Source organism: Berghia stephanieae, chromosome 2, assembly GCF_034508935.2.
Source record: "Berghia stephanieae isolate SIO BIC M18660-M18661 chromosome 2, UCSD_Bste_1.3, whole genome shotgun sequence".
In the NCBI taxonomy this organism is placed as follows: domain Eukaryota; kingdom Metazoa; phylum Mollusca; class Gastropoda; order Nudibranchia; family Aeolidiidae; genus Berghia; species Berghia stephanieae.
In genome coordinates this window covers 117347898-117373311 of record NC_088361.1, presented here as the reverse complement: position 1 = coordinate 117373311, position 25414 = coordinate 117347898, and the positions used below count along the sequence as shown (strand labels likewise).

Genomic DNA, 25414 nt, shown 5'->3' with positions numbered 1-25414 from the left:
CGACAAGAAGCGGTTAGTTTTGTTGGTATATTATTTGTCACCACGAGTGTAGGTATGTAGGCGTTCCTCGTGGATGTGATTGTGATTGTCGTGGGAGGGGGAGCTATGTAAGACGACAAGTTGGCATGCAAGGGGATAACTTTTGGTAGGAAGGCAGATTAGTAGTTTTATAAGTTACAATTACAATAAAGGGGGATGATTGAGAATCATTGTGGCTTGGGGTTTCTTCATGATCATATTATACCAAAAGAAGACAAGTCAAGCAAGAAGAGACAGACTGACTGACAATGGAAATCCACCAATAGAAGATTGACTAAACAGTTACATTGCCGTACACTAAAAAAATAAAAAATAAAAAAAAATAAAATAAAAACTTTTTTTTTTTTAATTTGACCACAAAATTCGTCCTTCAAATGTGAATGCATTGAAATGACCCTTATTCTACCTGTCAAATACTCTCAAATCACAGACTTTTTGAACTCTCAGGTTTGAGAGTTTTGAACAAGATGAGGCTCATTTTATTCCGACCGATATTTGAAGGACGAAATTTTGGACTAAACTTTTTTTTAAGTTGTTTTTTCCAGAGTACACCAGTACAGTTGCCACGCTGCTTTGGAAAAGTACACAGTAATCCAATACAAATAATACAGATGTCAAATGTGTTACTACGTGAAACCGTGTCAATTAAATCGTCCCTAACAGTAAGTTTGAAAACGTTTCCTAAAAACTAATCGACGTGTTGTGAAAGGACAAAAGATAAATAGGAGCGACATTTTATCAAGTAAATGATATACTATTCGACCATATATATATATATTATTTTCCTTATCATTCTTCAACCAAGTCTCATTAACTAGCAATCAAAAGAGACAACAACATCATATTGGAAGGGGGGAAAATGAACGAGTAGCTTAATGTTAACACTGAAAGCACAAATAACAACACATATTTCACAACAGCAATGATTAACTATAAACAAAAGCAAAACTAAAGCAACTTACTTCTTCATCATTTGAATTTTTATTCCAATATCTCCAGAACAAAACAATAAATTAATTATAAAATTACAACCAAAAATTTGATAACAAAAATATCCACGGTGGTCTTGATAAACGGTTCAAATATCTATTGCAAGGCAAGACAAATTCAAACAATCCTGATTACCCTTAAGAAATTGACTGTCAAAAGTTGAGTTGCGAATAGAAGATTTTGTCAATTTGAATTGAGCCAATCATTTACATTATAGATATAATGATATTCACAGATCGATGACCTCCAACATTAAAAAAAAAAAGAAGTCAATGTTGAAAAGAAGAGGCCCTGATATTGGGTAAAGAACTGAACAAGTGTGTATGATATTGGGCTATCATTTATGAATTTCAATACGAAATAAATAAATGCCAATCGTAAGACATGAGAGTTCCTGCACGCTCTAGTAGGTACTTTGTAATATACACATATTCGTAAAGCATTAGTCGATACTGAATTGAAACTTGAAAGGTTACTTTAGACTCTGATAATAACACAGACGCAATACCCTTACAACTTCATGAATGGTCTTCGTTCGTATCGATACGAACCTTTTGCTAATCCCGTTGATTATTCTTATTACTATAATCACTGGCAGTACAGTAAGAGAGTAGCTTATGTCAAATAATAATAAATATCATGAGCCAAACAAAACTGGATCAGTTGAGGAATAATAGAAAACTGTACCTTTAAAAAAATCATCTGTACCTTTTAAAAAGTCATCAATATCAAAATTCGATTAAAGAAAAATGTAATCAATCGCTTTCCCCTTCCCTTTTAAATATTCTTTTAATTCGTTATTTGTAAATCAAATGGAGCATTAAAACGACAAATGAACCGTTTTTTCAAGACACAACAAGTAACTTATGAACATCATTAACAAGAAATAAATTAAATAGCAACATCAAAATCCCATTCCGACGCACGTAAGTCAGAAGATGGACAAAATCATGGAAGTGTTTAAATACTATTGTAAATCTGATTGTAATTGTGAAAATAAAGTTCTAAACGTGAAACCTTTTCCATTAAAATAAAGAGGGAAGAAATAAAATTTTTTAAAAGAATTCAAATGGGAATACCGAAGTTTGAAACTCCCAACTTCTTTGAACATAGGCTGGGATGGTGACCATAATAACACCATAATTCATCACAATCTGTCACCAATATCAAAGGATTCGGGTGTCCATCGGGTAAGGCACAACTTTCAAAGTCGACTTTAAAATGACATATATCTAAATATATGTATATCTTGGAATGATTTGGATATCTGTTACGATCTTTGATGATTTTGTTTTGGTTTAATTTATTGTTCCCCCCCCCCCCCCCCCCCCCCCCCCCCCCCCCCCCCCCCCCCGCAAAAAACCCCCCACAAAAATAAAACATTTATCTCAATTGTAAGGTTCAGTTATAATATTTCTATAACAAATTTCTCTCTTCATTTGTCATCTAATTCAAAATCTGATTACACAGGAAATTAGATGCAATAACGCTCGACTCAAATCTGAAAAGTATTTGGACAAAAATAAAAATTAGACGAACATGAATAAGAGGTGTTCCCGACATTCACATTAAAACAATTTCATTACAATCTTATCTGTAAAGTAGAGGCTTGAGTTAATCAAGAACGGGACAGGAAACGAATATGTCAAAAATAGCTACAACAAATGCAATTTCGTAAAAACATCTCGTATCATCTTTATTTGACATTCTAAATTCGAATTTCAAAGTTGCCCCTTGCTAATTGAACTACTAATTTTATGAACCAATCATCTCTTGTCATAATTTTTACAAATAAAACACCAGAACGTGTTTATCTTAAGATGAAATTATAAGGATTTTGAAGGCAGTGAATCATCATGCAAACAAATTCACACCATGCGAACACAAAATCAAAAGGTCAACATGCTAGGACGAGCATTTATGTGTAGATTTTATCATAATTGTACTAATTGTATCATAACCTATTTAATTTGTTGGTTATTGTTTTCTTTTTTTTTTCTCCTAAGTTTGACATTCTTTTCTATTCATTTTCGAATTTATATTGAGAAAAAAAAAGGTGAAAAATATAAAAGAGGAAATACTAAACATGACATAATGTTGTCTATTATCTTAAAATATGGACACAATATCGTCATTACATTCAAATGTGTTGAGATCGTTTAAAACCCAATATCAAGGGAGACAATATTAATAAAAATATAACCGTTGGGAATACTGATCGAAAAAAAGTTTCCTTGACTTCATGTGAATTCCAATTCCTTTCATTATTATGGCAGAGTCCCTCATTTTCGACAGTTAATATATACAGTTTTGTTTTTTGTTTTTTTGTTTTTTTTTAAGGGACCACGAAACTACATAGCAATAAATATGGAATTAAGTTGTATATATACTCTACTCGGTACATTACATTAAATTTAAGGCGTTTTACTTAAAATCCATTTTTAAAAAGACTAGAGAAAAATCATCACCTTGTAAAGTTTAATGACATTATGATTATGACACGACAAAACCTCTTGATCACAATTATCGCAACTGGGGATTAAGTGGTAAGTGATATCATCAATTATAATCGAGGGACTAAATAATTGTTAAAGATTCTGGTCATCAGCACCACTTGATACGTGCGTCTCGTGTTACATTCATGAATTTAATAATGGTTATAAGTGATGAGATGAATAATTTCATTTTTTTAAATACCAAAATAAATTTAAAAAGAGGTACACACTGTGGAAACTGGAAACAAGAACAAGCTCTAAATAAAAGACATCATGCAGTTGAGTGTATATATATAATATGTCAATTTAATGTACAATTTTATATAATTCCGAGTTTGTGGTAATTTTAAGCCTACTGCAGTTTTAAAAGTATATGTACCAGACGTTTCAAACTTAATGATAAAACTTATAATAATTAGAAATATACATTTTATTTAATGGATCTCGTTTATTTTTCGTGTTGATAAATACATACCTCTGACTAAATTAAATTCCCTCTCCAGCCGAGTTAAAATATATACCTAAGCAATATTTGTAATTTGTGCTAATACAAAATTAGAGTTGGTAAATGAATTCACAATTTGTTTCAGTGGCTAATGCGCTGTTGCTATCAAAATAAGTTAAGTTAAATTTACGAAAGAACGAGTTGTCTCATTGACAATATCGAAACGACTTCTGTCAATTAGTAGCCTTTATCTGCTGTCGTGTTAACCATACTACGAGTATGAAATATCACACACACCTGGGTAATATTACATAAGTACAATAATTGTTATTTGAGTTTTCACAGTAATAGCGGCTCTCTTGGACCATACAATGTATAAAATGAAGGTAGAAGGTAGGTGAGCCTTGGTACCCATATATAGATAATATCTCATTCTATAATGCAAGTAAGCTTATAATAATTTTCTTCTTTTTTTTTTTTTTGGTTCTAATTATGCAGTTGATTAAATTGTTAGTGTTCAGAACAATGCTGTTATACCATTAGGCAACGCAAATAAATTATTGACTGGTTAAGCAAATTAAGGTGCGTTAAATAAAGAGCACATATTATTAGATAAAAGAATAGCTAGCATTAGTAAAACATGCTTTAAGAGGTGGGTTACGGAAAGGGAGTTAGTGATTAGTCATTGGTGACATTATGGGCCAGTGCTAAAATAACCAGAAAGGTGTCAGTATTTTTTAAAAAAGAATTATCTGAGATTTATTCTTTAAAGGTATCCATGAAAGGGTCGACAACACACAGGTTGAGGAGTACAACAATAAAAATATTGAATTGTTTGGGATGTTTGTTTTTTGTTTTTTTTGTTGTTTGGGTTTGCTTTTGTTTTGTTTTTTGTTTGTTTGTTTTTTTGTATTTTTTGGGGGGGGGGGGGTTTAAGCAGTGGACACAGCATTTACAAGTCTCTTTGCCCCTCCCTCCCCTCCAATCGTAAATTTTCATTACAACCCATGGCAATGATCTGTTAAGACAAACAATTCCAAGGGAAAAAAAGGGATATAAAACTTTTACGGGAAAAAATGCTAAGTTTAAGTTTTGCAATATATCAACGTTTTGAATCTGAATGAATGATCCATTTATTGATTACTTCTATTATATAACTTATACATATCTAACACAAGCATGCATCAGTTTTCTTGATGAGGAAACAAAGCAAAGCAGAGTAAAGAGCAAACACTGGTGCTGGTGCTGTGACCGATAACTCAACACATGCATAAGCGAGTGAAGTAAATTTGTATGACTTAAAAAGAACACAACAGTATATTTATCGCATTAGTTTTTTTTTTTGGGGGGGGGGGGTTATGTTCTAAAACGAGTATCAGCATTACTAATATCAGCATGCCATGTTATTCCAGATCACTAACACAATTAATGAAAATTAGATGAATCTAAATCAAAAAGTGCAAGCCATTCAGCTTGTTTAACTGCCTACCATTTGTTTTTATATATTACACACCAAAAAAAAAGTCTGATATTTGGTACTTTGCTAATTCAGATTTAATTTCTGTCTGGGACTTAATTGGGTTTATGTCTTTAAAACAGTTACATAGAGAATGTGAGAGAAAAACAAACCCAAAATACTTCACATAATGACAAGAAAAATTGATTACGAAAACAATTATAACAATGTACCCGTTCTTTCATACAAAGCACCTACAACGCATTATTCCCTATTATTATTACTATTAATGACTGACTCGATCGAGAAGAAAACCAAAGACGACGAACGCAACAAAGGACGACGACTTCGGGAGGGAGGTAAAGGGGGGGGGGGGGGAGAAAAAGAGATGGGATGGGGAGGGAAAGAAAGTAGTAGCTGAGGGTGGAAATAAAATAAAGTTATGACAGACTGAATGATTATCGTGCAAGGAAAATATGTAGTAAAAATAATAAAGAGGTCCCGATGATCACGGGAAAACAGAATCGTTCGATGATCGGGATCGGATAAAGGAAAAAATTGTGTGTGTGTGTGTGTGAGAGAGAGAGAGAGAGAGAGAGAGAGAGAGAGAGAGTGTGTGTGTGTGTGTGTGAGAGGGAGGGAGAGAGAGAGAGTAATGCTAGATATACATGAAAGTAATGAGAGAACAAGTCCGCATACAATATAAGGAGAAAGTGAGCCGAGTGGGTAAAGTTCTTTTAAATGAAGAGATTCAAATATCTAATCAGTGTTAAATTTCACCGCATAGAAACATCATGTTCACTGTTGTACTTTGATCTATGAAGGATGTATGCGTGTATTGTGATTGAGTTTTTGTTTTTGTTTTGGGTGATGACCATATTATTGCATTGGGGGTCCCGGTAGCTCAGTTGGTAGACACTCGCTTTACAGTCAAAGGGACCGAGATCGACCCCCCCCCCCCCCTCCTGACACCCAGCAGTGATTGGGTAGGTAGCTGGGTCTGTGAGATCTGGCGGAAAGTAAGCAATTGCTTGCTATTGTCCGTTTCACGCTATAGAAACTGGGATAAACTCCGCCTCCATGGGCTTAAGCTAATGGCCCTGAAGGACTCCATATTATTGCACTATTCACACTAGGTCACAATTTTTCATCAATATTTTTTTTTTTAATACACCATTTCCTCTCTATGGTTTTCTGCTCACATTATTTTGACATCCAGTTCGATCACCAAGATTTGTAATCAAATAATATGTATTATTCCTCATTGACATTTTGCGTAGTTAATACACATTAATATTAACCGCTTTGAGTGCCCCTAAAAATATAGTGTGTCGGTGACAACAGGGAAGGCAAGGGGGTGAAAGAGTATCTTATAACCAGCACAACGAATCATTACTGCCTCCTCAAAGAAAGATTTCCTTTAATGAAAATTAAAAAATAAAAAAATGACGCGTCAAGAAAAGGCCAAACTGCGTAAAAAGAAGGGGGAAGAAAAAAAAGAGCAGGCCACAGCATTCAGACAGCACAACATTTTTGTCATCAAAGAGCCAGGCCAATTTCATTCCAATCAGCTGAACAATCTCTTTAAAAACACGCTGACATGTCAAGTCTCCTTAAAACCCAAAGCGGTTCTTTTATTTTATTACCATTATTCTTATAGCTTATAACTAAAGACTATCTCGCATGTAACTGTCGATATACGATTTACTCGTTTGCTGGCGTCATTGTTGCAAGCCCTTCCATTTTTTTCCTCAAGCATGTTTCGACTCAACGTCAAAAGAATCGAACTGCTGCCGACCATGGGTCCCACAAGCCATGTCAGAAATATTTATAATAATCGTTACGGACCATTAATTGACCATAACGTTCCAACGTTCTCTCGCACAACCCCCCCCCCCCCCCCCATGGTACAAGCGAAGAACCTTCGGTACTTAAAAAAAACAACAACGTTACAATACTCTATTAATGGATTTATTATACGTCTAATATAACTGACTACGTACTATGGTTCTCATTTGTTATCTGACAGTTTGGTTGGCTAGCATAAATACCTCACAAACCTATCGTTTTTATGAGGTAGGATTGAGGACTAAACTCCAACCTAGTTAGCGAGATCCCAGGTTTGAAAATATTTTGCCAAGACGAGGGTCCAATATTAAAAATTGTCCGCGAGGTTAAAGTGAGTATGACGACGTGATGATACCAAGATATGATAATAAATTATTATAGACTACATGTGATTGTGAAAAGCCACGGCAAAATACATAATTATATATATATATATATTTATATTTATATATATATATAATATATAATATATATATAATATATTATAATATATTATATATATTATTAATATTATTATATTTTTTTTTATAGGCGGTGTAGTGTAATAGAAATAAAAATCGAAGAATAAGATAATGAATGTACATTGAAATATACAGTAAGTACGTAAATAACCCAGACCAATGCTCATTCCATTATCAAAATTGGCTTAATGATAAAAAAAAAAAATTTAAAAAACAAACAATGCGAGCCTTTTAACCCAGCGTCTCATAATGCGAAAAGCAAAAGGAAAACAAATAGTATTCTTTTTTAATCTTATTAGTCAGCGCTCACTTATGTGTGTGTGCGAATGAGAGTATGTAAGAAAAAAAAAAGAAAAGAGAGAGAGAGAGAGAGAGAGAGAGAGAGAGAGAGAGAGAGAGAGAGAGAGAGAGAGATATATAATTTGGTCCCTTCATGTTTTAATAAAACATTGCTGTGAAACACCATAGTAAACGCTAGATGTGGATGTATGTGCTAGCTAAACCTATAATCCAAGTATTAATGTATTATTGAACTCTGAAGTGATTAAAAAAAAAAAAGAAAAAAAAGAAGAAGAAGAAATAAGGATTTCTCGACGGAGCAAAGGATATGGAGCAATGATACAACTGATGGACAGGAGTTAGATTAGGTGCAAGCATTATAAATATTATAAATATTATACTGTTAGTCACTAGGTCCCGATTTGTTAAGCAAAATATGGAAAATATAAGGTGATAATTAAAAAGCAAATGAGGTAACATAATGTAGTATTTAGTTTTGCTAAAGTTCTCATTTAAGAGAAGGCATGATAGACATATTATTTGCAACTTTCTCAAAATTAAAAGTCTTTTAGTTTTAGAATGATAAAAATTACAGTTTTCTCTTTTACAAACTATAAAAATGACTCATCCATTTACACGGTACCATAGCTTGGACGGTTACTCCGTTACAGATATTCGGATTTTTTTTTTTTCAAAATGCTTAACTTTCAATTTAAAAGGAGAAACAAAAAGTTGTATGCAATTGTTATTATTATTACTAAAAGATTTGGTCTCAACTTTTTAAACATCATGAGTTCGGGATTAAATTTTCCAAATCAAATCTATCTCGGGTTTGAAAACAAAGCGGCAAATGGGTCATAATCATTTTTTTAAAATAAAATAATAATAATTGAAAGACAGTGTAAAGAAATTTTGATTAAGGATAATAACTAATTTGCATCAAGAAAATATGAAAGAGGAAAGGTCATTGATATATAAATAGAACATTAAGTCTCAATGTTTTAAGTATTTCAGGAAAGCCATAAAATATCTTGCTTGATTGAATATTTTCTTCCAAATAATCTAAACATTAAACAATATTATATTTATATACTAATTATTTGACATTTTATTCGTAATGCTTATTTTCCTATGATACAATAATATACATATATATGGGAAATCAAACACTAAGAATAAAATATATAAATCTATAAAAACACAAAACAGAGTACCCTTCCCACATTAATTGTGTTGCAATACTAGACTAAAACAATTTTAAAAAACATTTAAAAAAAACAAAAAACACACGCACAATAAATTTTAAGAAAAAAATTGAAAATAAAAGATACAACACTGCCATCAATAAACAATTAATTATTAGAGATTTGTTTTCTTTTAAACTTATAATTCATATTTTAAAAAGTGAATAACAATATAATCAATGTATGTATGGCGGGAGGAGTGGGAAAGGGGGAATCTTGGCTTACTACAAAATCATTAAACTTTATTTTCTAACCGGAAAAGGCTTGGGACTGAAATTCAATTGAGTCTCATCTGAGACTATACTTTTCATATCAAAACACGAGTGAATTTTTACAAATTCTACCTGTGGTTTCAGATGTTAAATTTACAATTTTTGCTGCATTGATGGACAGAAATCGTGACAACTTTTCACCCGGGTTACATTTTTTTCAGTGAATAGTTAAATATTGGGAAATTACAAACTTGCCATGCATATTGCTTTAGTTTACCAGATCTGTAGTTGAATTATTGACAACAATGATAAGCATTCCTATTTTTTACACGAAAAATGTACATATCTAGATCAATAAAATAAAAAAAAAATCCGCATTCCCTAAGATTTCACTACCACAGCCCTCAAAATATAACATATTGATGTTGATGGATACAAAGGTGATCATGATTGTTGAGAATACAGTAAATGTTGCAAACCAGCTTAACCTGTCTTGTAATATTATATTGAAAACACAAATATAATAATCGTTCTAAAATCATTGAAAGTTTGTCACATGTCAGCATTAATATTGGTAATCTACATACATAGGTTTCAATATATAAGAGTGTAACTCAATATATAATCTTAACAGTTTCAAAATACACTTTTTCAAGTCAGCACTCTCTGATACATAATACATACTGCAATTAATCTCTCTAACAGATTCGTTACAAAATAACACTTTCTTTCCATTTCACATTCATTCATCACTTAAAGTAATATTATTTACATAAAAGAAGACAATATTTTAAGACTTATTAAATGGCTTTCAACATATTTACAATCAATTTTGATATCATAATGAAAGATGATCTGGTAAAAGTACAAATATAAATATCAATATATAGAAAATGATGTAAAATATAATTGTATTCATATTTTTTTTTAAAACAAAAACATTATTGACACACACAAAAATGTGGCAGTTTATCAATAACTCTAAGTGAATTGCATTCATTTGTAATACACATTCACAATCAGCAATTATAACAATTGATATTTCAAACTGACAAATTTTGAACATGTTCATAAAACGCCAAACGTAAAAGAACTCAACAAGTTTCATGCATGGTAGGGGGAAGGGGGACTAAAAGGTAAATGTTTAAAATAAGTAAAATAATGAAACAACAAATAAATCAACTAAAATATGTGTGATCTAAATTCAATAAATAGCAGACTTTAAATTTAAATTGAATATCATTTTTCCTCCTTCCGGATTCATTCCCTTAAGCCCTCCACACTAGAAAAGAAATGGTTTAATGAAATTGACTTGATTCTAACAATAAATGATGAAATACTGTACACAATGTAATAACACTAAACACACTTTTAATTTTAAATGACATGAATGAAAATTGACCATCTGTGGAGAGTGTGTCTATCCATGATCGTATATTAACATTTTTGAATATATTTCTAACACCCGAAAAACGATAAACGGTATTCAAATAATCAACAAGAAGAGGAGGAATGTGGTGAAGAGGATAGCTAATATTTTTTCATTTCGAAACTTACATTACCTTATCAATCACAGAGTCTCATTATCTACAAAGCAATATTCTTACTATAATTGTCCTTTCTGTCATGCTATATCTGGCTGCAAATCATTTAATATATTTCTTTCTGTACAATTTATATTGACATTTCCCTGAAATTTTACTTAATATACCTTTTTTAGATCTTAAGCATCAAAATTTTGGCTGCCATCTTTTGAGCTCTGACGACGCATCCAATATGACGCAACAGCACTAGCCTGAGATTCAGCTAAACGTGATGATCTGACACTATACTCCAATCTCAATTTTTCTCGAAGAGTTTCAATCGCTTTCAAGTGATGCTGGTCTGCCTCTTCTGCTGAAGAGTTCAAGTCTACACCAAAAGAGGTAACTCCCACAGAGCTAGATAAATCTCCCATTGAGAAAGATCTGTTTGGTGAGGATACAGCAAGGGGACTTCTGGGTGATTGTGGCTGAGACATCTGTAATAATCTGTCGTCTTTTTCTTTCAGTTCCTCGAGCAATTTGGATTTCTCCTCTGATAACATAGTCTCCCTCTCTTTAAGACGGTGCTCAATCTCACAAACTTGTTCTTCCATAAGCCTCTTTTGCTTCATTAGCTGCATCTCAGTCTGATCCTTGAGAACACATAGCTGCTCTAGATGCCGACGCTCCATATCACAGTGCTGTAGCTCTACCTGTCTTTGTGTAAGCATTTGATGTAGATGGTCTAACTCTTCCATCTTCTCCATCAAATCATCCTGAACCCTTCGAAGACTTTCCTCCTTCAAGGCCGCCTGACCTATAGCTTCAGATATTGTTGGACAAGAACTAGACAAACCCATTTCCTGATTTCTAAGCAGCTGTACTAAGTCATCACGCTGTTTTTGTAAGGCTTGTAATTGACCGGTAAGGGATTTTCTCCACAATTCAGAGTCATGCTCTTTTTCACTGAGCCTGTGTTTGTAGATCAGTACTACAGCCTCTTGTTTCCTGATCTTGGTCCGGAGTTTACTATTTTCCTCCTCCAGCATCCTGTTTTGTTCTAAGCATACAGCCAATTTTTGTTCCATGTCTGTGTCAGGATTGAAAGTGTCGGGTCTTTTTCTGTTTTGATTTTCTCCTTCACAACTCTCAGTGTTAGGACTAGATTCAACTTCATTCTTTCCCATCACAAAGTCTTTAACTCTCTTTTCTCTTTCAAGGGCTTCATGAAGCAGGCTGTTTTCTCTAGAATAAATTGCTTTGGTTTCCCTCAAATCCTTTTTTAACTGCGTCAATTCCTCAGCGAGAGCTTGATCTTGAAGTTCAGCAGGGGATACTACTCCACTGCTCTGATCAACACTTATGGATGAAACCATGGACTCTTGATCAGCAGGAATCGATGATATGCTAATGCATAATGGACTTGTTACAGAATCAACCGTATCTCTACTTATAATAACTTGGGAGCTAGCTGCACTTGTCACATCACTATCTGTTTCTTTGAAAAGTGTTGGTTGCTGTTCAGAAGTGTTTGATTTGACTGGAATGATCTCATCTTCAAGCATGATGTCTGTTTGAGCAGGACAACTATTAACAAATTTACAGGACTCTTTGGCAGAATGGCTCTCAATGTTTAAATCTGTTGGGGTTGATTTGAAGTTTTCATTTTGCGCATTGTATTCCTCAACTTTTTTCTCAAATTCTGAAAGTTGCGCCTTCAAATTATCAATATCTTCATTCAACTGAGTAATAATATCCTGCTTCTCTTTCTGATTTTCCAACAAAATCTCATTTTGGTCTTTCAAGTTACAAACTTCACCTTCTAAGACCTTTAATTCATCATTTTCTCTTTTTAAGTTATCAAGCCTTGTTGACAAATCATGCAATTCAGACCCAAGATCATCTATTTGAACCTCAGATTCTGACAAGTTTTTCTGTTTAGCTTCAACAATTGCCTGCAACTTTTTGTTGTCTTCCTGTAAACTCAGCACCTTTTCCTCAAAGAATCTTTGTGTCTCTTCAGCATTTGCAATTAACATAATGTTTTCCTGCTTCAGATCTTCAAGTTGTACATTCAAACTATCTATTTCTAGCTCTGATTTCAATACACTTTCTTTCTCTCTTGCAACATCTGACAGTAAACTGCTGTTGTCATCTTGTAGGCTTGACAGCTGGTCCTCCAATACTTTTAGAGAATCTGCAGATGAGCTTTGGCATAATTCTTTACTCTCAAGCCTCATATGCAATCTGTCATTTTCTTGTTTTAAAACTGCCAGATTAGCGTTAATTTCAGTTGCCTCCAATTCTAAACTCTTCACCATCTTTGTGCAATTGCTACAAACTGATTGTAAATTTGTGTTTTTTTCCTCCATATCCGATAACTCATTTCCTAAAACTTCAATTCTTTTATCCTTATCCGAGATTATTATGTCTTTACTCTCATTAATAGATTTAAGCTTGATTACTTCCAAGCTCAAGTTTGAGCAGGTGGCCTCATTTTCTTGAAATTCCGAATGCAATCTGCTATTCTCATCCACTAAGGTTGTTACCTTCGATTCTAGAGTATTCATTATTCCAGCAGTTTCTAGTTCTAAATTCTTTGCCATCTTTGTACAATCTCTACAAACCGATTGCAGACTAACGTTTTTCTCTTCCATATCCAATAATTCATTTTCTAAAACTTCAATTCTTTTATCCTTATCCGAGATTAAAGTGTCTTTACACTCATTGCTAGATTTGAGCTGCTTTACCTCAAAGTCCAGGTTTGCAGCCATGTTATTCTTTTCTTGAAGCTCTGAACGCAATTTGCTAGTCTCATCTTTAAGATCTGTAACCTTAGATTCCAGGGTATTGATTATTACAGATGAATTCTTCACTGAATCTTCTAATTGAACTGCAAGCGTTTTCACATCTGAATTCTGATTGTCAATCTCATCCTCTTTTGCATGAAGAGCAGATTCCAAGTTTTTCTTCTCCTCTCTCAATGTACCATTCTCTCTTTCTTTTACTACTAATTCAGTCTCAACTGAAGCTAAATTTTTAGATGTTTTCTCTAGATCCAATTTCATTTTACTGAGTTCTTCATCTAGATTTAATATTTGCTTTTCTTTGTCAATAAGAGCACCTTGCAAATGTTCTTTATCTTCAGCCAAACTTATTACTTTACTACCCACATCGAGCAATTTGGATTCGCTTTCAGATATAGTCTCATTCATGCCATCTTTTTCAGTGACATACTGATCTATTTCACTAAGCAACCTCATTATGGTTTCTTCTTTGCCTTCATGAGTCAAGCATAGGTAATTGTTTTCTGTTTTCAAATCTAATATCTCTTCTTCAAATGATTTGATTTTACTTTCAGTGTTTTCTTTATATTCCTTTATTTCTTCCTCAAACTGAGCTTTAGTGAACTCCACCTCAAGTTGAAGACTTTGAATGGTTTCTTCTTTTTCTTTTAAGAGAATGTCAGTCTTTTCTTTTATTTCCAATTCTATTGTATCAATGTCATAGATATTGACCGGATCTGTCATTACTCCCTTATCACTATACTCAGAACTGGTCTCATCAGAACATTTTGTAACCATTTCATCATAATTAGTTTCCATGACAGCTAATCGGTGTTCCAAGTCACCAATGCAATTCTTCATTACTTCTCTATCATGGTTAAATTTTACTTCCTCATCTTTTCTACATTTTGATTCAGTTTCAAGTTCTAGTCTCAAGAATTCATTTTCTTTTTCTAATTCTGTTTTCTTGTTCATAAAGGCATCTTTATACAAAACCATATTTTCAGCTAGACTTAAAAGTTCGGACTCTAAAGTCACATTGTCTGCAAACAATTCATCCACCTCTTCTTCATCATCAGGATTATTATCATCTGATTTAGTAAACCCCATTAAAGTATTTATAGCCCCATTTTCTCGATCCTCGTCCCCACAATTATTTAGAACCCCTGATTGTACCAACCCACTTTCATCCGAAATCAACTCCTCCCCAATACCAAAACTAGAAACAACACATTGACATAACCTGCGATAACGATTTCTCACCTCTAGACAATCTTGCCTCTCACAGCGGCTCCCAAACACTTCCCAAACACTCTGATGTTGTGTTGTATTTCCCAATGAAATGCCAGTTTCAACAGGTATGGTGTTGGTCAGCTCCCATTCCAGGGGCAAATCTTGACTTGACTGTTGTGAAATGTCTTCCAGTTCTTCAAGGATTCTCTCTGCTGCTACAGTTGGGCTCCTCTCCGCTGGTTCTGTAATTTGACTACTAGCAGTATGAGCATCAACAGATATTGACACTATAGGGCCTGAAGAACATAATGAAGGTGTCTCAGCTTGGACAATTTCAGGTTCTACAACATCATCCTTTTCTGAAGACATTGAATTATCTTGAGAAACAACAGAACTTTCTTTTTCCCTCTCAGACAGCATTGATTGGAGTTCATGCTGAACACGATTATGACGCCCTCTTGCTTGAGATATTTCAATCTGTTTCAAAAGCTCATCCCTCACCTCAGCAAGCTCCTGAATGAAAATAACAAAAAATATAAGAAATATCAAATTTGGTTTCCAAAATAAAAAAAAAAAAAAGAATTAAAAGACCCAATAAAACTAGAGCCATCTTACTGAAAACAAATCATCGATCTTTGCTTAGATTTAAGGCATTAAAAAATATATGATTTGTTAAATCAGAAAATATATAATGTTTCTAGATTGTGTTTGTTTTTAAGGGTTTTACGGCACTTGCAACACATTTAGGTCATATCAGCGCCAGTAAAAAGGATGAAAATTGTATAGTAAAAAGTTCTAGATGTATAATTAAAAGGACTGGAGGGAAAAGTAAGATAAAGGTGAATGGTTCAAATAGGGAAGAGTAGATTCCAAGTGCACACTATCAATGTACTTAGTTTGAGATCACCTAAACGTCTCATCCAGTCACAAGCACAGGTTCCTACTAAGAGGAATACACTCAAATGTTTTACAAATCATATATAATATAAGGAAACATAATACAGTGCATAACAGAGAGATGATTTACAAGGAAAAAAATATCATCTCCCAAAACTAACTATACATCTGACTGTTTCCCTCCCAGCCAGGGTATCCGACCAGGGCCAGGACAAAAACAAGTAATCTCCTTCCAAGACAAAGTCAGAAAGCAATTGGAAAACAGACAGAGGGGGAAAGAAGACATGGCAAGTACTTCCCTGCCCACTATGGGAGGTCAGGAACCCCACCCAGGTTTCTAGATTATGTCGATCTTGTGTTTTTGTTGGGTTTCCTTAAATATTTGTCAGCCCTTGCAACTCAGATTAGGTCATATAAAGACTAAGGAAAAAGTAGGATGAGTCGTCCCTCAAAACCATTAGACTCATGGAGTCAGTATTTACTCTGGTTTCTATCATGTGAAACGGACAATAGCAATTTCTTGCTACCCTTTAGATATTACAAAGTACTTTCTCCCAGATTTAACAGAACAAGCCATCCAATCACTGCTGGGTGGACAGGGTTGAAAAAATATCACCTCGGATTGATCTTGATCCCTTTTCATATGAAGCGAGTACTCTACCAACAGAACTATCAGGACACTCCCTTAAGATGAGAGAATTCGATAAAATTGAGGGCAGACAAAGAAAGGTGAGAAGGAGTAATGTGCCTCTGTATATGTCCAGAATGAGATTAACACAACGGCTCTATTCAGACCTAAGCAAGAATAGATACAATATACAATGTATAAAATAATCAAATCAATAATTAACACAGAAACCACACAATTATAAACCTAATCCAAGATCTACTAAAGGAAAAAAACATCTCTTTTAAAATAGGTGCCTGGTACTAGCATTCATTCTTCAATCGTGCACTGAGATCACCACCCATAATTTTCTATCACCCTTTGTGTACAAATGCATTAAGTCCATTGAGACAATAAGAAACTCCAACAGGTTTTTCTCACATTGCTCTGCAAGGGGAATGGTGACTAGAAATAAAAATCTCTAATTGACCAAATCCAGTTCATCCCTTTTACGACAAAAGAAGATAGATGATATAATGTAGTCCTGAAATTTACTACATCCCAGCCACTTTCCTATCATGAAATGTGTTAATGTTCCCTATCGTTGTGAAGTCAAATAAAAAGTGAGAACATACTTTTAACCTACTTGATTCAGAAGTAAAGGATTTAAGGACCCAAAGTAAAATTTGCTCGATGATTCGAGTTCAATAAGGGTCCTTCAATAGCATTTAATTTTTTTAAAACAGGATTGTTAAAGAAATAAACAACTCTTTGCAAGATAGTAAAGAGTGGGTGATGGCATCATGTTAAGTAACCCACTGAAACCGGAATCAAAATCAAAGGCGTACAGATAAATAATAAGGAAATAGAACGAGACTGTTGTTGTTGGTTGTTGTAGGGTTATTTTTAAATTGAAATTATACACTACAACTAAAGGATCTCATTAAGTTCAGATAATAGAAAATGAGATGGAGAGCAACATCAAGGCTTGACTTGTACACAGGAAAAAAAGTTAATCCCACCCCAAAAAAAAAAAAGACTGAAGCGCTTTCAGAACTGTAAAAAAGTGATATTTTCTTAATTGTTAAATAATTGCATCTGATATGATAAAAAAAATCCCAATAATTTTAGCCATAGATTTCACTGAAAATGTATCGTTTCTTTTTTTTTTATATTAGAATCTTGTCTTGGAAAATTAATGATATGAAGAAGTACACCATAATATCATTTTCAACATTATGTTAAAGACTAATAAAATATTTAAAATGTCAAAATTCAAACCTGATTTTCCTTGCTTAGCTGTTCTACAACATCTCCAAGCCCTTCACTTCTCTCAATATCAGACATCTCATCACTTTGATCTTGCTTGGAAGTGGTTTGTCCTTGGTCTGCATTTGTTGATTCACTCTTGGAGGCTTTTCCTTTTTGCTTTGCTGATTGCTTTTGTAGCTTCTTTTCAAAGTCCTTTTTCATCTTTTTCACAGCTTTTGCAAATTTGATCTCCCAATCGTGTTTAACGGATTGCTCCTTCTGGGTATAGCGTTGCTCATATTCTTTTTCAATTTGTTCATTTTTCATTTCATACTCTAAAATGATATCCTGTTTTTGCTTTCGTAATTTATAAGCATAATCTTCTTCTAAATCCTCTTTCATTTGCTTGAGACGTTTCTCAATTAAATCATCAGCATTGATCTTCTCTTCATTTCCATGGCATGTTTTGATTACTTGCTCTGGCATAAAATTTATTTCACTGTTGAGCAATTTAGAATTAGTCTCAGCAAAATTTTCTTCAATACCATCTCTCTCATCAAAGAAACCATCTCCCTGAGGAGCATGCTTGGTAGTAGGTGATAATCCGACAGAGAGTTCAAGAGGCCACTCTGTGTGAGACTCCTCAGATATTTCAACAAAAAACTGGTCTGCTAACTCAGGCTGGAATCCTTCAGTGACTTCAATGTCTTGAATAGGGTGAACATTTCTCTTAAACTTTCCATCACCAAAGTCATCAACAGCTTTTTCAATGACCATTTCTGGTTGGAACCTATCTTCCTCTTCCACTACAAAATCTGGCTCCTCATCAGCTGACTGCTGGGGAGTTATTTTTTCATATCTTTGGGCAGAGACAGTTTTAGCATTGGTCTCAGAGACAAAACCTTCGATTAGTGATACTTCTTCAGCTGTGGGTGAAAATGGTATGTCATTTTCATAGTCCTTTTTAGATGGTGTTGATGTAACCATCATCATTTGGGAGGGTAAAATTAGCTCTTCTTCATTTGGTTCCTTCAAAGGGGGACGAATGTCTTCCATACCAGTAGATAACATTCGTACTTTCTTTTCTAAGCTCTTATGCCCTAGTAAGCGACGCTTCAAAGACAAGTTTTCATCTGACAAAGCAGCCACTTGTTTTTTCATTTCTTCAAGCTTTGAAATGGAACTTTCACCACCCTTCTCTTCATCTTCATGACCTTTCATTTCCATGTCTAATTCTGCATTCATCTCAAAGGATTTTAATCTATTTTTCAGATGGTCATTTTCAGCATTGATATCTTCAATTCTGCTCTCAAATTCTTTTTTCATTGTTTCGCTAGATGACTCTTTTGCTAATTTTAGGGCTCTTAATTTTTCCTCAAGATCCTCCATTTCATATTTCATTACACTCTGCTTCTCTGCAGCTGTTTTCAAAATGGACTTCACCTCATCTTCTCTTTTATTAGACTGTTCTTTCATGAGGGAAATGTCATCTTCAAGTATTGTAGTCTTTATCTCCAGGTCTCTTCTAATGTTCTCCAAATCATCTATTTTACTTTCAAGATATATTCTTTCCTCGGCAAAGTCTCCTTCCACACCCACCACTGATTTCCTTACCCTCTCTAACTCTGATGACAAAACACTGCATCTGTCCTCTAAATCAAACAATTGGGTCTCATACTTCTTCTCTAAAGCTCTCATCTCATTTTCATGATCTTTAATAATTTCATCTTGCTGTTTCTTCAACCGATTGATATCAGAGTCACTACGTCGTTTCTTTTCATCCATTTCAGACATTAGATTTTCAAAGCTTTGCTCCATTTCATTTCTCTCTTGCTTCATGCTTTCAGCCTGATCTGCCAAATTTTTCTGAACATCTGTCATTGACTTCTCCAGAGTTAGATAATTTTCCATCAATTCGGACATCTGTAATTCATGTAATGACTTTAAATCTGTCAATTCATTATCATGATCAACACTGATCTTAGAAATTGTGTCCTTCATTTTTGTAACTTCAGATTGTGCTACATTGAGACTTATCTCCATATCAGAGACTTGTTGGTCATAGTCATATTTCAATCTACCCAGTTTTGAATCTCTATCGGCTACCTCTTTCTCAACCTTACTCTTTTCTCTCTCAAATTCCAGTAATTTGTCCTCCATCTGGGCCAGCTGTTGGATATACATTTCCCTCATTTCTTCTTGTCCTTGGTCTCTATTCCTTGATTCCTCTGCTATTCTACTTTTCAGACGACCCATCTCAATCTCTTGTTCAGATAACTTCTGCTGCATTTCTTCCAAACAAGCATCAAAATTGCTTTTCAACACTTCTTTTTCTTCATTGTTGGTGTCAATTGTAGATTTCAATGATTCTACTTCTTGCAGGAGATTAACATTCTTGTTCTCTTTCTCTTGAAGATCGATTCTCAAATCACAACACTCTTTCTCAATAATCTGATTATCTCGCTTCATGTTTAATATGTCTCCTTCATGATTTTTAATTTCTTTCTCTGACTGAGTCTGGTATTCATGAAGTTCTTTGTTCATTACAGACAATTCTATCAAATCCTGTTCATGTTTGTCCAGCTGCTCTCTCAAAACCCTTATCTCATTTTCTAATCTAGTTTCCTTTGATGTTAATTCTATAATTCTTGCTACATGTTGGGCGTTTTTCTCTTCCACCTCTCTAATTGCAACATCTCTTTCACCAATTTCTGTTTCTAGACTTAGCAATCTCTCCATCTTTTCCTCTAACAAGACACTCTGTTGCATAAATCCTTCTTCTCTGTCTTGCACATCACTGGAGAGGGAGGATATTGCACTTTTCAAACTCATGGATTGTTGCCGCTCTGCATTCAATTCTTTAATTAGTGTTTCAACCTTTTCTTCTTGTTGTGACAAAAGTTGATCTTTGTCACAAAGACTGGTTTGAAGGTCTGCAATTTGCAACTGAAACTGATTTGCCTCCTCTGCGAGGCTCTCAGCTTTTGATTCAATTTCAATTAATTTATCTTTCAGATTTTCAACTGTTGAATTTAACTTTTCTCTATCCTTGGTCATCTGATCCAAATCTCTGTCCTTCTGTTGAAGTTTCTCTATTAGTGATTCTTTATCACCACTTACCAATCCTAATGTAGATTCATTCATCTTTATTTCTTCTTTTGCTCTTTCCAAATGCTCATGTAAACTATCAATCTCTTCAGATGCTTTCACAAGAGCTTGCTCTCCCTGAAGAATTTCAGCAATTTTCGCCTCTAATGAAGCACTTTTAACCAGCAACAACTCCTCCTTTGACTCTGAATCTTGAGACATAGATGACAATTCACCACGCAACCGATTGCAAAACTGCTTTTCTTTGCCAAGCAATTTTTCTAATTCCTTACTGTTCATAGTCTCTTGAGATAGAAGGTCAGTTTTTCTAGCACAAGCATTTTCCAAATCAGAAATCATTACTTTCAAGTTATTGTTTTCCGCATTTATTTCGTTAGAAAACTTCTGGACATCTGTTAATTCAGTTTCTAACCTGCACACTTGTGATGCTGAGTCTAACTCTTTATCAAGGAGCTCTTTCACTTTACTCTCCAAACCGTTCACCAAGGCTTCATTCTCTTCCCTTTCAGATTCCATTTTAGTTTCAGCAGCGCTTAACTCAGTTTTTGCTGTCTCAACTTCACTAGACAAATGAGTTACTTCATCTTCAGCCTTTCTTAAGGTTTGTTTTAAGTCTTTAATGTCATGCATTCTATCTGACAACTCTGCATTGATTTTCTCCTTGTCACAAATGAGAAGATCTAATTCCTTCTCTTTTTCCGACAGATGCATTGCCAAATTATCACTGGAAGTGCCTACTGCCTCAACTCGGGTAATTGTATCAGATAATTCAATATCTTTAGCAGCAAGGGTTTCACGAAGACCAGTCAGCAAATCTTCAAGTTCAATTATACGAAACTCCTTGCTCTCTTTCTCATTCTTCAAAGCATGAGCATCAGACTGAACTGAATCCAAGTATTCCTCATGGCTTCTCTTCATTGAATTACAAATTCTTTTTTGTTCATCAAGATCATCATTGAGATTTTGTAACTCAATCTCTTTCTCCTGCACAATGAGCTGTAGCTTTTGCCATTGACTGACTGTGGTTTCCAATTGGCGCTGCAATTCTTCTAGATTTTGTATGGATTCCTGCTCTCGGTCAGCAACATCTTTGTATTTCTGTTTGAAAATAGACAATTCCTCTTCTAGACATTCAATTTTTGAAGCAGACTGCCTCTCTCCCTCTCTCAAACTGTCTGTGACAGACTTAAGCTCCTCAAAATCTCTAGACTTTGTCTGTAACGATTCACTGGTTTCCTTGAGCTCTCTGTTAAGTTTATCCATATCTTCCATTGAGGATAGCAGTTTACTATCTAGGTCTGTGATCTTGTTCACCTCACTCTGCAATTTGTCAATATCAGTCTGGAATTGACCCACAAGTCCCTTGTGCTCATCACCACTATGCTGCATGACATTATGACAATCCACAAGTTTGGCATTTACTGAAATCAGTTCCTCCCCAATAACATCTGCCTGGAGTCTCTTTTTCTGAAGGTCCTCTTTTAAGGCATAAATTTCATTATTAAGAGCTTTTATATTTTCATTTAGAATACTTCTTTCTTCTTCAACTATTTGTAACTGATCCTCCAGTCTTGTGCACCTCTCACTCTCTTCATCAAGGCTTTCACCTTTCGTTTCTAATTCTTTTTTCAAAATATCCACCTTATCTTCATGAGATAATTTCTCGGACTGCAACACTGATATCTGCTCGATGTAATTTGCACATTCATTCTTGAATTCTTTTAGTTCTTCTGTAAGATTTTGAACACTCATTTCAAGATTAATTTTATCTTCTTCTATACCAATACCTTTGTTTCTAAAGACTTCCTCCCTTTCTTTTAACAAGGCTTCAAGTTCCTTTACCCGGTCCTCTTTGCACTGCACTTCTGACTGAAGTTCTGATTTTCTGGACATCACAGAGGCCAATTCCTGAAAAGTATTGTTATGAGACGACTCTTTTGTAGCAAGTTCCTGTTTCAACTTTTCAACAGTTTCATTTTCTTTTGAAAGTGTTAATTCTAACGCTGCACAAGATTCCTGTGTGAGAGATAGATTACTTTGCAATTGGTTTATTTTATTATTAAGTTTGTCACAATCACTGAAATGTTTGGATTCAAGCTCAGCTTGGTTTTCACTGGATAACCTAAGTTTTTCATGCTCTCCTGCAAGCATAGAAGACAAGCCTCCAAGCTCAGATCTCAATGCTTCATTTTCAATATTAAGCTGTTGTAAAGATTCTTCTAACGCAATGTTTTTGGATTTTAATAACTGAAAGTCGTCAACCATTTTGGAATGCAATGATGTCAATTGTGCGTGTTCTTCAGCCAAGTGTTCAAGTTTAGACAAACTGAAATCTTTCTGCTCATTTTCCCTTTTGGAAACATCAGCTTCTTCAACCATTTTCTCATTTTGTTGCCTCAGTTCAATCAATTCATGTTCTAAAGCCTTTAATTTTACTCCGTTTCCTGATTCTGCTTGCTGTAATTGATTGACTAAATTCTCATATTTCTGCTGCAGTTCAGACTCTTTCTGTAATCTGTCTTGGTCATACTTTCTCCAACCTTCAATTTCCTTGGCTTGGCTTTCTAAAGATGCAATAAAATTATCCTCCCTTTCTTTCCACTGACGTTGTAGCTCAGAAAGCTGATATGATTTTTCAGACTCCTCCTTCTCTTGTTTTTCTTCATGAGATGAAATTGTTGCATCATAACATTGCTGCAGATTATTTAAATCTCCCTCTTTTTCATTCAATCTTTGTGATAATAAAACATTCTCCTCTTTAATGCGACATAAACTTTCATGATTCTTCTCAAGCTGTTGAGATGCCAGAAAAAGTTGTCTGTCCTTCTCATGCACAATAGATTGAAGCTGAAGCATCTGACTCTTGGCAGATTGTAATGCTGAGCCAGATATTCCATGTAACTGAAATTGCTCTTGTAGGGTTTGGTCAGCCTGGAAAATAAATGAATGAATAATTCAATTAGTTAATTTTTTTTCTAACATCAGATTTAACGCAACAAACAAATCATTCTTTCACATCAGAGTAACAATATGATGAGTAAAAATAGAATGGTGCAAAACTATCTTGATGATTACCAACGATGGTGACTGCAGACACAAGCCTTGTCACAATGTAATGAAGAACCTGTATACATTTATCATGTATGGAAAAACTTTAACATGTAGGATTTACAATTTACTTTTCCTTTCATGTGATATTAAATTTTTTTAAAAATATTTATAGAAATTATAAGACTTTGTCATATCCTGTGATAATTAGGTCTGCAGACCAAACAGTGAAATTACATTAAATATGGACAGTAAAAAGGACAAGTAGGTATCAAAATGTTTTCTTAACTTATTCACTTACACTCACTCTCACTTTTAAAAAGAGAGTCTGTGCCATGTTTCATTCAGCACACATTATCGGTGTTTCATGTTAAAGTTTTTAACCATAAAAGATAAATGATCAGGTCTAATATATCTTTTAAAAAAACGATATCCAAGTATCTTTTCCAAAATCTTTTTTATAATGCAGGTAAGCCCATTGTCCTTAAAACTGGCCTCATATGGTTTCCTAGAAATACTAGAAACAAGGTTTGTTATGTATGGTTCAAATTGATAGGCGTCTATGCTTTAACATATCAAAACTCAACCGATAGTCAAGTTACCTTTATTTCTTATATCTTTTTCAATTCCAACCTCCGATCAAATTGGGGTCAAGAGATATATTTTCAGTTAATAATATTATACACATACAACAACCATCCAAAGGCTCAGAGAAAACAAAAGTTAGTAGGGATGCAAGAACTGATTATTGGATAAGATGAAAAAGCAAAGAAAACAAGACAGTCATGTGATTTCATACAAAAGACAAGAATCATGTCCAGTGGAAGAATATAATGATAAGCTTTTATTTAAAAACTCCTTTAAACCCTATCCGGCAATTGGCCCAAAATAGTGCTAATTCAACTGACATAAACACACATACACAAACACATTCACACATGTGTCATACAATAACATGCCCAAACACAAACAAGCACACGCGCACACACACACACACACATACACACACACACACACACACACACACACACACATTAAATTACTAAAAATAATATACTGTTCCCATACAATGCCTTTCCATTTTCACCTTGTATAGGGTCATTATCATGCTACAGAATAACTCAAGTCACACGTCTAGGCCTTTTGAGTCGCATGACTTCCCTCAATTTAATTTTAGCACAGAAATTGGCAAACATTGATGATATGACCATAAGGCATAAAGATTACAAAAGTTTACAAAAAGACCAACTTCTGAGTCCCAAAACATTGTAGCCATTAAATTTATCATTGATTGTTGCACTTTAAACTTTTTTACGGAAGGATGGATGCTTCCAAGACAGGGAATCCTGCTTAGATTCAGAGGATGTGTGGTGTATTATCAAATGGTTGAGAAAACTATTGTAAAGTCCATCAGATTCTCCCTAAATCTCTACCACAAGAGCACTGCAGTTTGTTCATGTCATCTAAAAAGTGTTTGAGGGGTAATTAATTG

General features: G+C 34.2%; 1 protein-coding gene across 32 annotated transcripts in view; it reads right to left on the bottom strand.

Annotated features, from left to right (window-relative positions):
* The window catches only part of LOC144966370 (uncharacterized), a 141447-nt gene that overhangs the window by 103029 nt on the left and 13004 nt on the right, over window positions 1–25414 (bottom strand). For all 32 annotated transcript variants that reach the window (XM_078902716.1, XM_078902717.1, XM_078902738.1 and 29 more), the window contains exons 7-8: window positions 17797–23805; window positions 15042–15524 (exon numbers count right to left, since the gene is read on the bottom strand). In XM_078902716.1, the coding sequence (XP_078758842.1) occupies window positions 15042–15524; window positions 17797–23805 (6492 nt within the window). The remainder of the gene's footprint in view (window positions 1–15041; window positions 15525–17796; window positions 23806–25414) is intronic.